Source organism: Dicentrarchus labrax, unplaced genomic scaffold, assembly GCF_905237075.1.
Source record: "Dicentrarchus labrax unplaced genomic scaffold, dlabrax2021, whole genome shotgun sequence".
NCBI lineage: Eukaryota > Metazoa > Chordata > Actinopteri > Moronidae > Dicentrarchus > Dicentrarchus labrax.
This window is the reverse complement of record NW_026136712.1, coordinates 16,987,023-17,001,413: the sequence shown is the minus strand read 5'-3', so window position 1 is coordinate 17,001,413 and position 14,391 is coordinate 16,987,023. Positions and strand designations below refer to the sequence as shown.

At 41.8% G+C, this 14,391-nt stretch overlaps 1 protein-coding gene across 4 annotated transcripts in view; it reads left to right on the top strand.

Annotated features, from left to right (window-relative positions):
• Window positions 1-14,391, top strand: part of usp54b (ubiquitin specific peptidase 54b) — a 56,089-nt gene that overhangs the window by 2,891 nt on the left and 38,807 nt on the right. For all 4 annotated transcript variants that reach the window (XR_007886916.1, XM_051418169.1, XM_051418170.1 and 1 more), the window contains exon 2: window positions 8,384-8,976. Coding sequence is in view for 3 of the 4 variants with exons in the window: in XM_051418169.1 (XP_051274129.1) it covers window positions 8,821-8,976 (156 nt within the window). In the remaining variant the exon portion in view is untranslated. The remainder of the gene's footprint in view (window positions 1-8,383; window positions 8,977-14,391) is intronic.

The following is a 14,391-nucleotide window of genomic DNA, read 5'->3' as shown; positions in this document are numbered from 1 at the left end:
TTCTTCTCCTCTCCTCTTTTTCTTTCCTTCCTTTCTCTCCTTTTGTCCTTTCCAACTCCCCTGCTCTCCTCTTTTCTATTATTTGTCCCTCTCCTCTCCTCTAATCTTGTCCTCAATCCTTTCTACTCTTTTCACCTTTGCTCTCCTCTCCTTTCCTCTTTCCTTTCTTTTTCTTTCCTCTCCCTTCTTTTCTCCTTTCCTTCCCTTTCTTTCTCTCCTTTTTTCGACTCCCCTGTTCTCCTCTTTTCTCTTATTTTTCCCTCTCCTCTTTTCTTTCCTTTCCTTGCCATCCCTCCTCTCTTTTCCTATCCTTTCCTCTCCTCTGCTTTCCTCTGTTCTCCTCTCCTCTCTCCTCTTCCCTCTTCATCACCCCAAAACCCCTGTTTCTCCTCCTCTCTTCTCTCTCTCCTCTCTCTCTCTCTCTCTGTGTGTGCTCTGACTTAAACTGTAAAAACCTCACGATTCCCAGCATGCATCGTAAATAAGGCTGGTTATGTAATAGCCTAAATATTAAGCAAATATTCACCGCTCTTTATATTTTCTCTCTAATAGGATTGGGTATGCACATGTGCCACGGTGATAATGGGTTGCATCTAGGTTATAGCGGGCACGTCTGTGTGTGTGTGTGTGTGTGTGTGTGTGTGTGCTCGCATGCGATTACGTGTGTGTTTTCACATGTATACTTTAACATAACAAAGTCTGAGCGGGGTAATGACCTTGAAGCTTGCAAAAAAAAAGATCTCAGTGTCGCTAATATGCTCACACGCAGCTGCACGTGTGCCTACTGTATGATCACACAGACACTCAAAAACACACACATATGCATATCTTCACTTTAGATTCAAAGTGGGAAAGAGGAGGAGAACGAGAAGCACAGAGGGGAGGATGAACTCTGGGCTCTCCCTATTGTCAACTAAGGCTATTTGAAGTTACACATAACCCAGTTACAGGGAAACCACTATGTGTGTGTGAGTGTGTGTGTGAGTGAGCACATGCATGTGAAGTGAAGTTTTTTGGAAACAGAAAGGAAACAGACAGAGATGAATGGGGAGAAAAAGTGGAGAGTGAATGAGAATGGAAAATAGAGGTCAGTGGAAGAAAGTGAGAGACAGAGAGCAGGAATGGAGTGAATGGGAGGGAGAGAGGGAGAAGTGCAGCCAAAGGAGACGGAAAGAGAGAGCACAGTTTCTGAGAGAAAAAGATCAAGACTTCTCTCCTTTACAGGGATATATAAATATACCTCTCGCCTTTATGTTTGCTTGAGTGGGAGGGAGACAGTGTGAGAGACAGGCTATTGTCCTCGGGGACAGTATCAGCTCTTTGTTCCGCTGGCATGACACCGGTGTCACTGTCACCAAGCCACACTAACCCGCAGCAGAGAGGAACAGTGACAGTAAATTCAAATTACAAAACAGCATTTTATTCCCGTCCAACTCCGAGGGCAGTTTTTGAATTTTTAAATGTTTCCCCCTCAGCTGAAGGACATAAATAGGATAGGAAAATGAGCAAATTAGACTAAGAAGAAGTGAGCAAGATGCTGATTCTTCGTACAGTGTCTGAAGATGAAAACAAAGAAATGTGACCTTTCTGGGAGGTCATAGTTTAGATGTTGGACACACACTGTCTGGCCAAAAGTTTATGGACACCATATTTTAGTGTGCTTTCGGTCTGGGGCTGTTTTTCATGCTTTGGTCTCGGCTCTTTAGTCCCAGTTCCTAATGGGAGATTTTAATGCTACAGCATACAATGATTTGAGATCGAAAAGTTCAACCTGACCTTGGAAACAAGAGTTGGCAAAACGATCTCACCAGAAGGCGTTCTGATTCGAACACCTACAATTCCATGACAACTCCATCTGCTGAGGAAGATCATGTGATGCAGTCAAAAGCTCCAGAACAGCTATTGGATTGGACCATGCGATGAGATTGTTTAGCCAACATAACAGTTTGGGCAGGAGTCCTTCCTATTTCACTTGACTGGCCTATTCAGAGCCCTGACCATCCAACACCATAATCTGGAAACCCTGAATGCCTGTATTGGTTTAATTGTTCACTTACTTTGTTTGGGTGTCCACATACTTGTGGCTATATACTGTATTGGTATGTATGGTTCCAGTGGTTCCTAACCTTGGGACAAGGGTGCAAGGTTTGGGCAATATGTTAAAATATTCCAACCGGTCACCGTCAATCAGAGATTGCCGATATATTCACGCATTTGTGTGTAGTTCAGCTGCTCAGTGTGTGTACTACTGAACGTCTGTCAGTATTAGCAAAATAAAATGACCAAAATCGCCTCAAAAAAGCAACCGGCAATGGACTCCAGCCAGCCGGCCAATCGCTGATATGTTCGTCCAATTGTTCAACCGTATTGGGTGCTTGCAAGGGCACAACAACATTGGAAATTAGAACTTGCACAGAAGTTCCACGGGGCATGGCGTTTGGGGTCTGTGATGCGTTTCAGAAGCGGAAAGTCCTCTTGCCTGCCAGATATTGCTGACTTGCGTATTTTGTCTTTAAAAAGGATACAAAAGGGTTCGTTTCTCCACTTCAAATCTCCTCTGACTTGCTTCTGATTAATTGACTTCTGGTCTGGTGCCACAGTGTTGATGTAGATCCAGGGTCTGCATAAGGGTATTTTATTATGAAAATTGGCCTCCTCTTTGCTGCTGCAGGTCGTCAAAAATAGACAAGTCACGGAGCTTTTTATTGTACAATAACTTTCCAAGTAAAACAATCTGATAGTGGAACATCATTATTTAGATTAGCTGCTCACAAATTATGGACATAAGCAACCTGTGACAGGGGGTCACAATAAGACATTATTTTGCTTTAAAGGGCCACAAACAATAGAAAATATTTCCAGCTCAGGTGAATATAAAATGCTTTGTAAGGTGTGCAGGAGGTAGTTGGAAATATTGTTATTTCCTTTCAGCTTTTCCGATATGATACATGATCATACTCTGCATGCTTGGATGGGAACCCAGCTGTTCCAACATAGACCACAGCAAAACACCCTCATGTTAAAACCAATCCCAAAGAGAGATAAAATGACTTCAAATGTACGTATGAATCACCAAAACACCCTTATTGTGTTCTTTCCAAAGTACAGAGAGATGGAAAGAAATAATAATGTGAGAAGCTGGAAAGAGAGTAAACAACATGGAAAATAAGTAATGGTAAGTGGAAAGAAGGCCTGATCTGTGTGTCACATGTGGTGCCGCTCCTCTCGAATGTTGATTTGATGGGGCGACAGAATGATGGACAGATGTTTTCGCAGAATGTTTACATTAATCTCAGAGATGTGGATCAGAGAGAAAGCATTACAGTGCACCGGGGATCAAACAGGCATCGAGCCATCCTTCAGATTCTGTCCTCGGATGAACTCGCGCAAACTTCTGAAGTTCTGCATGTCGCTTGATGAGCTCGGAGAAAATGTAGAAAAAGAGGACAAGTGAAGACAGGGGTGAAGAGGGAGGCAGTGGGTTTGATAGTGAAAAGGTGGGGCGAGAAATGTAGTGGTGGTAGTGACAGTACAATGAAACCATGAAAACAGCTGTCTGTCCTCAGTGCTCCTAGCTGTGCCCTCCCTGGCTCTTATCGATCCACAAGTAATCATCTGCTGTCACAGTGACACACACATTCATTTAGATACAAACTGGAAAAGATGTCTAAACCCATCCACTTGAAGTTTGACTTTAGATTAAACTCACCTCACATCTAACTCCTCTGGTCATTAACTTAATATGAATCTGAACCCTAATATGTTTCCTTAAGTAGTTTAAGAGTCAGATAAAACCCTTTTTCTCACCATTTGGGTTCATATACATTCTTTATCTGCATGTTCAAGTGATTTGTTGAAGCAATATCACACTTATTGTGAGAAAAGCGCTCTGAGAAAGACATTTAACACTATAACACTCTTGTTTAATATGCCACCTTTATAAAACTTCTTATTTCTTAAAGGATAAAGTTGACACTATTTATATAAATATAATATTATAATGTATATTTTTCTAATTGTCAACAAATCCCACCAAATACTACCCTGTTTGTGCCCCAAACCCATTGGTTCCTGGTGAAGACATAAATCATTTCAAAGGAGTCACAAATATATAGTTTCACTTTTAATAAAAGGTTTGGTCATTTCCTAAAACTGCTGGGCACTGTTGTTTTGAGCAAATGTTACTCAAATATCAGTAAATAGTGCATCTGTTGGGGACTATTTTCAGCGGTGGATTAATACACACATTGTTGGTCTAGTGAGTATTTATGGCAGTAATTTCAACCTTTATTCCACTCGGTCTTTATTAAAAATGGGTCATAAACTTGCCCTTGTTCATCATAATGTGGGAACATGTCACACAGTGCCTTGTTAATGTGTTTTTAATATTTTTTGGTCAACAGTGGAGCTCTATGCACTCGGGTTGGGTGATATAGCTGAAAAATGTGTCACCATAAAATGTTTAATTTCAGTTAATAGCAATATTTATTGTGAATGTTGTATGACCTCTTAATAAAGACCAAGTGGAAAACAGGGAGAATTTTCCCACTTCAGGTAATAATTGTAATGTTTTGTCATTGTTGCTGAGTGCCTCTCCACTGTGGACTGCCTGTGGATTGTTTCTTGGGATGCAACAGATGAAGGTCGTGACTGACAACATGTTGCGTACTCCAAAGGGTGGAAGCAGCTATGGTGATTCACTCATAGGACGCTACGTTATCAAGGGATATGTTATGCTGTTTATGTATCATATTCATTCACGGTGGTTTGCATTTAATGCATTTAGGTGAAACTATGGATATTCTGTTGAAAAATCTTGTGATAACTATTGATGAAGTGTCTATTGCAGATACATATTGCTATTGTTTTATTGCCCAGGCCTATAATGCACAGAAAAGGGATAAGGATTTGGCTACACACACAATACTTGTTAGTAGTATAGAATATCCCCAGATTTGAGAGAATGTATAAGAATCTGTATTCTGTTCATGGGCTTCACACTTTTCACTGTTAATGTGCCAATCTACAGTATAGACTTATGGAATTACTAAATATTATGAGACAGGGACCCCTGAGACTACATCTTATCAAATACTGGTCTGTGGCCTGATGTGTATCGATTTGGGGGACACCAAAAGGTTGAGAACAACTGTTTTAATTATCGTCACCATGATGGTCATGTTGAGGTTGTAGCTCGTTGTGTCATTGCATTGAATGACTTCACATTGTAAAAGTGTTTGTTTGCTCCCTCACACCTTATATATGTAAAAAAGGTGGATAAAACATTAGAAAAAACCTTTCAATATAGTGCATACATATAAAGTATATAAGTACAATAAGAACTGATATAATACAAACCAATCACCTTGTATTGCATTGCATAACAAGAGCTATATTTTTCTGGTCAGTGTATTAAAATGCACCATTACATAATATAATTTTAGACAGTACATGTCCTCATAATTCAATCTGACCTGAAAGAGTATAAAATAAAGTTCTGTGGGTTCGAATAACGCTGAATAATGATGAACTGGCCAAATGTCTGTGCAGCTGAAGAGGTTAAAGGGTCGGTTCACCAAAATGACTAAAAAAGCATATTTCCTCTCTTACTTCTCAAGTATCTAACCATGCAAATACTTTTTGTTTTATTTGCCCAGGTTTTAAGATATCTGGAATTTTGTTTTGGTGCTTACAACCTTGAAAATGATATTTAAAATCACTGTCAACTGTTCTTTGACTATTTCTTAAGTAGAGAGTCTTTACAATGAAAACAGTTGACAGTGTGGCACTTTTCAATGCTGCGAGCACCACAAACAAAATTTAGTTCAACATAATTGTATTGGGCAACAGAAATCTTAGAAATGGCTATCTCAACACAATTTAGGTGATACATTTAACCTAAAATTGTTCCTAATTAAAAACCTTGATCCTAGATCCACATCCTAGCCCTAAAAGAAATCTTGACCTTACTTTGTGACAACTCCAGAGCTCCCAGAGTTAAGCTGGGCGTGATTTCCACACATTTAGAAGATGAAGCCACACACACACACACACACACACACACACACACACACACAGACACACATGTTGAGCCTGTGTCTGGATGTACAACCAGTGTCCTCACCTCAACGTCTCACGTGGAAAATGTCTTTTATGTGTGGTCGCTGTCTGGACTGCGACACAGGTCCTGGTTTCCTTATGCCTGCCAGCGCAGGGTCAGAGAGTTTGATTGACTTGTGCCTTGACTCACTCTGGCTTCCAGGAACTCTCCACCATCAATACACATCATCATCATCACTCGCCAGCCGTGTGTGTCTGTCTGTGTGTGTGTGTGTGTGTGTGTGTGTGTGTGTGTGTGTGTGTGTGTGTGTGTGCTTTCTCAACCAGTGCAGCACAGTGTGTCTCTCAGTTAAATCACATGGTTCGGCTTTTCCCCCGCGTGCCTGCTGCTTGGCCTATTTCCATGGTAACTAGCCGAAGATGTGGGGACACACACACACACACACACACACACACACACACACACACACACACACACACACACACACAGACACACACACACACATACAGGCCACATGAACAGCGCTTGTGCGAGGGCTTGCCAGAGCGATCTCGGTTGTGTGTGGCTGTAGGGTGCAGTCAGAGAGAGGATGTGTGATCACACACTCCACACAGGCTCAGCGGGAGACACACACACACTCGCACACACACATACACACACACTGTATGCTGAAACAGAAGCTCAGGATGCTGTGCTGTAGAGGAAAAATGGCACACAGGGGCATGCCAGCCAAATCCCTTTATAAATCCTCTGGCAATTTGGATTTGTTTGTTTATGGATGAATGTATCAGATGTGAATTCTGAGTTTTTCATGTAGATACATAGATAAAAAGATAGATAGATAGAAAGATTGATAGAAAGATAGATACATAGATAGAGAGTGTGGGAGTTTGTCAGTATGCAGTAGGACTGTGTGACAAGTGGATGAACTGACATTGCAATGTTGCTGTCTAACAGTTGCATAATGTTTCCTTCTGTATTCACTCTGATGCATTTTTCCTTTGCCATCCTCAAAACGTCGCCCCTACCTCTGTCGCACCCCCTCATCACCCCACCTCGCCACCCCAGTCCCATGTGTCCATCACCATAGCGACAGCCCACGCTACTCGCCTGCTCGCCGCAGCATCCCTGCGCCCTCTGGCCTTTCGCCAAGGGGGTGCTGTGGCAACCCGGCAACCAGGCGAGGGAGCTTTGCCAAAAGTGGGGAAGCTATAGGGGAAGAGAAGGAGGGAAGGGGCACTGCGGATCTGTTGGCTACTGCCCTGTGGTGTTATGCAACTTCATGTACACACACCCACGCACACTTACTGTGGGGTGACAAACACACACAGACTGCCTCTTTTTTTTCTCAGTCTCCCTCACACACACATTCGGAAGCTCTATAGCAAGCATAAGCTCTAGATAATGTGCCTAAGTACCGATTATGACATGACATAACAGATTTCTCCAAGCAGCCCCTGTGTCATATCACTGATGCAAATGTTACCCAGACTAACACTGTTGTGGTAATGTGATGATTTTCATAATTCATGGTGCAAAAGCAATGACACGGTATGTTTAAATTCAGCGATTTGTGAGCACTAGGGGGCAAGAAGATTTTGAAACAAGCTGACAAATACACAGCCACTTCTTTAGCTTTAATACTTGTCATGGCTAGCTAATGTTAGCAGACAGGGAGCAACATGAGCGTTCCCTTAGTGTTGTGTTTCTCTTCAACTAACAAATGTAAGTTGAATATTCACTCTTTAGCTCTGTTTTGGTCTCCACCAGCTCTGACTCTTTGGCTTCTAAATGTTTCTTGTCGCTAGCTGTGCCGGCTGTTTGGTGCTAAGCAGATTGTGTACATTGGGTTTACTAGAGCTTTTTTAGTGGGAACGAGGGTTGATGCGAACGATGACACTAAACAGTATAGAAAATGTGAACAAAAAACCAAAACAAAAAGGCTAAAAGGCAACAATAAGCTGCAACGTTGCATGTTAATCCTGTGATTCGGGCACATTGTGGGAATTAGTGATTAATGTTGAATTAATGTTGGTTTGTTTTAATCCTTAAAAGCAATGCAATATTTAAGTACTAGCTAACACTATGGAGCTGAACCTAAAGATTTTTTACATTTTATGTAAGCTTTTATTAAATTCTTAATTTTCAAACCTAACTCCAGTTGTATCCCCCAAAACAGCATTTAGAGTTTTTGTCTGCGTAGCTAACGATGTTAAATCTACTGATGGAACTCTCCATGTACAGTATAATATGCAATATGCATGTGATACCAGTGTTTTGAAGCTAGCAGAATCCTAACATGTTGGTCTTCGTGTCTTACAGGCAAAGTGAAAGGAGGAGAAGAAAGCACTGAAGAGGTCCCCACATGGGACGTCAACATTTATCTTACAGAATCTGCCAAAGGACGCTTTGGACACGTTCTCATGTCCTCAAACACAGACTGCTAAATCCAAGGAGCTAAAAAAAGAAAAAGAAAAAGCCAACTACTGGCTCCAGCAAGTGGACAGATTTTGAAGTAAAAACACGGCTGGAGAGGGGGAGGGTTGTATGGGTGCCAAATCCCCATCCAAGACACACCGCATCTCCTCGATCTGCCGCTGCCGCCTCCCTCCTCTTCCTCCCTCCATTTCCTCCTCCTCCTTCGCTTTTCTCTCATTCTCCCTCGTTCTCTCTCATGGGAGTGACATAGAGGCCGTCGCTTGGTCTGCTGCCCCACCCTTTCCCCGCCTTGCCGTGGAAACGGGGGCGTCCAGGTAGTGATGTCGTGGAAGAGGAACTACTTTGCGTCGGGTGGCGGAGCAGTAGGCGGGGTGCAGGGGCTGGTGACCCCGAGAACCATGACCTCTATCGCACCCAGCAAAGGCCTGAGCAACGAGCCGGGACAGAACAGCTGCTTCCTGAACAGCGCTCTGCAGGTCAGTCGGATGAATGCACACACACGCACACACACACACACACACACACACACACACACACACACACACACACACACACACACAAAATTCAGGGCAGAAAGTATTAAGGGAGTAACATGTTTTGAGTAACATTTTTAGGACCATGTAGTGGTCTTGATTGGCCAAGTCAGTCACCTGACCTCAATCCACCAACTCATGTCAACTATTTTTAGTTGGATGTGTTTTATTAGCAACTCTTTTGCCATTTTTTTACTATTTAGTGAGTGCAAACCATTTCTACACCAGATGAAGACCAAACTTAGGCCAAAAAAATAAATGAGCGTGGCTGCAGTGCAGGCCCGCAGAGCATCATAAGAGGAAACCAAGTGTCTGCTGAAATCTGTGGGGCTGGCGGCTTCAGACAGTGTGAAACATTAAATATGATGACTTAATTTGTCACTTTAACTTGTCCAATTACTTTCTATCTCCTAAAACTGGACAAATGTGATAAAAAAGGGACACAGTTCCTGGACTGATTATCTGCAGGTGTGAATACTCTAATATTAAAGCTAAAAAATCTGCATTTTAATCTTGTTTCATTTCAAATGCGTTATTGCTGGAGTACAGAGCAAACACAATGAAAGATGGCACTTGCTGATTAAACTCCTGACTAAACCATTCAGTGCTAAAAACAAATAAAAATGCAGGCTTTTACAGGGAAACATGCACAGTTTCAGTGCTCTGCCAGTATTATTGTGTGTTATAGTGACAATAATAGTGTTTCCTGTGTAACGTCATTAATGACAGAAGCTGTGTCTTTATAATGTAGAGTTTATTTTAGCTACTTTCTAATAAGTTGTATTTTATGAAGGGTTAAGGTGTCTATATTTAAGCGATTTGCACTGAACGCACCCACAGTTCACATGCTCCCCCTCCCCCCACACACACACACTCTGCAGTAAATTGATATTTAAGCACGACAGGGATGAGATTAGGGCCATATTAAGGGGTGTTTGCGTGTTTCGGTGGGTTTTGGCACCGCTGCCGGTCTGGCTTCAGCGTGGACATCCAGTCTGTGTGTGGAGATGCTTACACTGCGCTGCTACTGCTGCATCTCCTCTCTCTCTTTACACACACACAAACCCTCCTCCCAAGACTTCCAGCTGGCACAAACATATCTTCTGTACACACACACACTCTCTCTCTCTCTCTCTTACACACACACACACACACACACACACACACACACACACACACACACACACACACAAATAAATGCCACTTGACTACTGGCTTGGAGAGAGAGAGAGAGAACGGGGAAGAAGAGAGAGAGAGGTTGGGGTAAGCTGAGGAAGGAGGGGGGTGATGAGGCAGAAGCTTAGGGAGAGTTGAAGAGAGCAGAGGGATAGATGAGAAGAAGAAAAGTTGCTGAAGGAGGAGAAGAGAAGAAAGAGGGATGAGGAGTATACAGTATGAAAAAACTGAGGAGAAGACTACAGGGGATACTGCCGGGCGAAAGAGTGGAATTAAAGAGTCAAATAAGGTAGGGGTGAAAAAAAAAGAAGAGTGTTTGTGGTGAGAGGAGGAGAGAGAGAGAGAGAGGGGGGAGGATGCGGAGAAGGAGGGAGAGATAGATGAAAAGACAAAGTGAAGGACGTGAAGTTATTTGTGAAATAAAGAAAACGCCTCGACAAAGGCATGCAAGGCAGCTTCAGCGGAGGACAGAAGTGGGCCACTTCAAGGACACACACACATATGTACACAGACATGCACGCAAGGAGGAGGGAGGATGTGGAGCAGGACAGTGACGATAAGCTGAGGGAATGTTTTGGGATGCTCGTTGGCTGTTTCACAGTATATTTCTGTGTGTGTGTTTATACATGGGTGGACGTTTGCTTATAACTGATTTAAGTGAGATAGCATGCATGAGTTGGCACTTAGCTTGAGGTTGAAGGATAAGGGGTCAAAGTTCAGGTTTAGGACAGAGTCGCTCTATCAGCAGTAAAGCTGCTGTTTTATTCTTGATTAATTTGTTCACTTGGGCTGTAAAATGTAAAAATGTACAAAATCAAAATGTTGATTAGTCCAAAATGAGCCGTAGGTGGCATCTTGAAACCGTCAAAAACCCAAAAATATTCAATTTACAAGAAGAAAAAAACAGCATATCCTCACATTTGAGAAGTTGGAAGTGTCAAATATTTTGTAATTTTACTTGAAAATTTGCTTTTTAATTATTAATTTATCAAAGTTGCTGTCAACAATCACCAGCTTATAAGAAGGCCCAGGGATGTTTCCCCCTTAATGCACTTATTGATAGTAAGTGAAAAACCCTCTCTGCTGACTCCTTGCCCCTAAGGGCTCCTTGGGCAAGGCAGTTAACCCCCCGCTGCTGCAGTGGAGCTGCAGGGTGGCAGCAGCGGTGGTGGTGGTTGTTCTGCGTGGACATGTGAAATTTAATGAGAGCGAAGGAAGGTGCTGTGAGGTAAAGCGTATGTATGCTCAGCAACTTTTCACTGTGTAAACAGAGGTAAAAATAAAATAGCTAAAGGAGTTATAGAGCACACTGGCTTTGATGAAGCAGAAACACATGGGCTCACTCATGCAGCAGTGTTGGGTTTGTGTCTTCCTGTGTGTGCGTGTGTGTGTGTGTGTGTGTGTGTGTGTGTGTGTGTGTGTATGGACATGCTTCATTCATTTGTCACATTTTGGCACTTAGACTAAAGACTAATGATGAATTATAAACATCCATCGATGAAAGGTTTAACAGCTTTAAGTGCTTTTTATTAAATGCATTTAAATGTGAACACAGATGAAGTCAAAGGACATTATAATGAGGTGTTTCTGAATCTGGGTTGGATTTACTAGGACAAAAATCACACTACATAGAAACGAAGTTACAATCTCTCACAGTGAGGAAAACCTTGGAGAAATAGAAGTCTCAATTAGTTTACAAAGCAAAAAAGACCCAAAAAGAAACATTCAGTATGACTAAGCAATAAGGCCAAAATAATTTTATTATACAGTATTTGTATCCACTGCAGCAACCCTGTCTACTATTTGTCGATGTTGTGCCGATAATTAGAGAGCAGAACGGCCGATGGCGGATATATAATGCCGATGTCAAACAAAAGAAAAGTAATGTATAATTATGTTATATTCTAGAGAAGGGACGCTACTACAGGAGGATGTATGAGAGTTATAATACAGGGCTTGAAATCACCTTTTTCACCACCTTCCCAAAACTCACAAGGAGCGCTAACATCGTTCCACAGCAGCCACACTAACAAAGCTGTCGTGAGCACAGACGTCGGCCGATTAGCTCGAAATGCTAGATAATCGGCCCGATTAATTAGCCAACCGATTAATCTGCCCCAGTATATACTACTAATTTGCAAAAACCAATATGTTTTGAAGGAGACGTACAACAGATTAACATAATGAGTACGTATGATGAACGTATTGTATTTGTTTTCTGCCTAAATGTCCGACCTTGCAATACAATAAAAGGTTATGATTCAGGTTTAATCATTTAATAATCTGGTTTAAAAGGTCGGCAGTGACTTCAAGCACACATATTGGACAAAAACCACAGTCCAAATATCAACCAAAGTGCTTTTGTTTGTTAAACGCTGGACCCTGGTGTCAACGTCCTGCACTGTGAATGCCTGCCCTCCACCCCAGCCATCCTCCTCGTGACTTGCAGTTTGGTACATCAATGTAAATGCTGCATTAATTAAAAACAACATCACCTCTAAACATAATCGGGGCTGCGGTTCCGTTTGCCATCTCAACATAATTGGGAAAACAGTTCGGTAATATAGACACGTAAGTTCTAGGAGACAGGGCTGCACTGCATCTAAATGAATGGCAAGAAAACCCTGAGTGACATTGTGTAGCCAAATACCTTATTTATGTAGTTTTGCTGATGGTCTGCTTTAAAATTTGTGTGAGAGACACTTACATTATATGGGTTCCGTGTACTGCATAGATTGTTTCACAGTTTTATTAGACAGAATAGGCTGTTATTCCCAAAGAATCTGAGCAGCAGTGCAGGATTTATCAAGAAGCTAAGAAAACATACATTTGTAACGTTTCTGGTGGGTGATCTGGACTGAAAAGCAAGAGTCAACAACAGAGCAGGCAGGATTAAAAGGAAAGAGGAATGTATATACACTCAGCAGCTGATGAAGACACTCGGAGCAGGTGCAAAGGTCGATGTGGAGGTCACCAATGTGATGATGAGAGGCAGGAAATGCTGAGGACAGTTGCAGGGCAGGGACTGAATAGCAGAAATGCCAGCAAATCTCTCGACCTTTTTCACAGAGGACGCTTTAACATGTCACAGTAGCAAAAGCACAGGTGTGAATAATGAAATTAATAATGGCTGAGTTCCATTTAGCTGCTTCAGTTTCAGGGTCCTGGCTTTGTGCGTGCCGGCTTACTGTCACACTGTCATGACTTACTCGAACGCTTGAATAGAGACAGAGTCATTGTTAATGACAAGTAAAGTATTGGCTGACAAAAGTGCAAAATTAAGAACTGATAGTCACCATGACAGCAGTATCATGTGATACACAAAATGCAAAAGAAAAGAGATGCCGTTGCCACGTAGAGTAATGGGAGACTAGAACAGGAGGAGCTGGGGTCATATAGGGCAGAAATCAACCAAAACAGCCAGTGACAGCAGTGTGAGGCAGATTATGACCGAGAGTGAGAGTTTGTCAGATGAGATAGATACCCTTATTGTATTAATTGAATACAATCGCTGGCTTGTTTGAATGTCATTATAAATGTTTGCCATCTGATGCTGATCAGCTGATGCACATGGCCTCACTGTGACACCGCTAATGTTTTCTGTCATTAATTACAATTTTGTGGTTGTATTTGTGCTCAGATGCCATTTTTACAAATATTAGGAACCGGTTTATAATAATTCGTAACTAATGGCTTTATTTATGTGTAATAGCATTTATTTATGCTTACAGTTACAGCATTAATTAAAACAAATGTTAATCTAGCTCTTCATCAGGAAGCTCCCTCCAATGGGCAGTTTAATCTTTTATATCACAGAGAAAAGCTGCAGAGCATCTGGTACAAGAGCTACTAATTAACAAATTTGACATTTACTACTTCAGGCCATTAAAGGAAATATACCACTATCTACAACCTATAAATGCTTTATAATGTTTGCAGTATGGAACAAGAAATTTAAAAATTTTTACAACGAATCATACAAATTAATAAAACTAAATCTGTGTGTTATTTGAGCGTCACTTATTCAGGGAGACTTATTGAGATCAAGATCTCTTTTTGCTTATGTTGGCTAATGCTAGCAAACTATAGATATTGCTGTGTAACCATATGTCTCGTCTCTTCAGTACCAGAAACCAGTCTTCCTCAATTCAGAGTTGATATAACCTACAGTATGCTCTGATT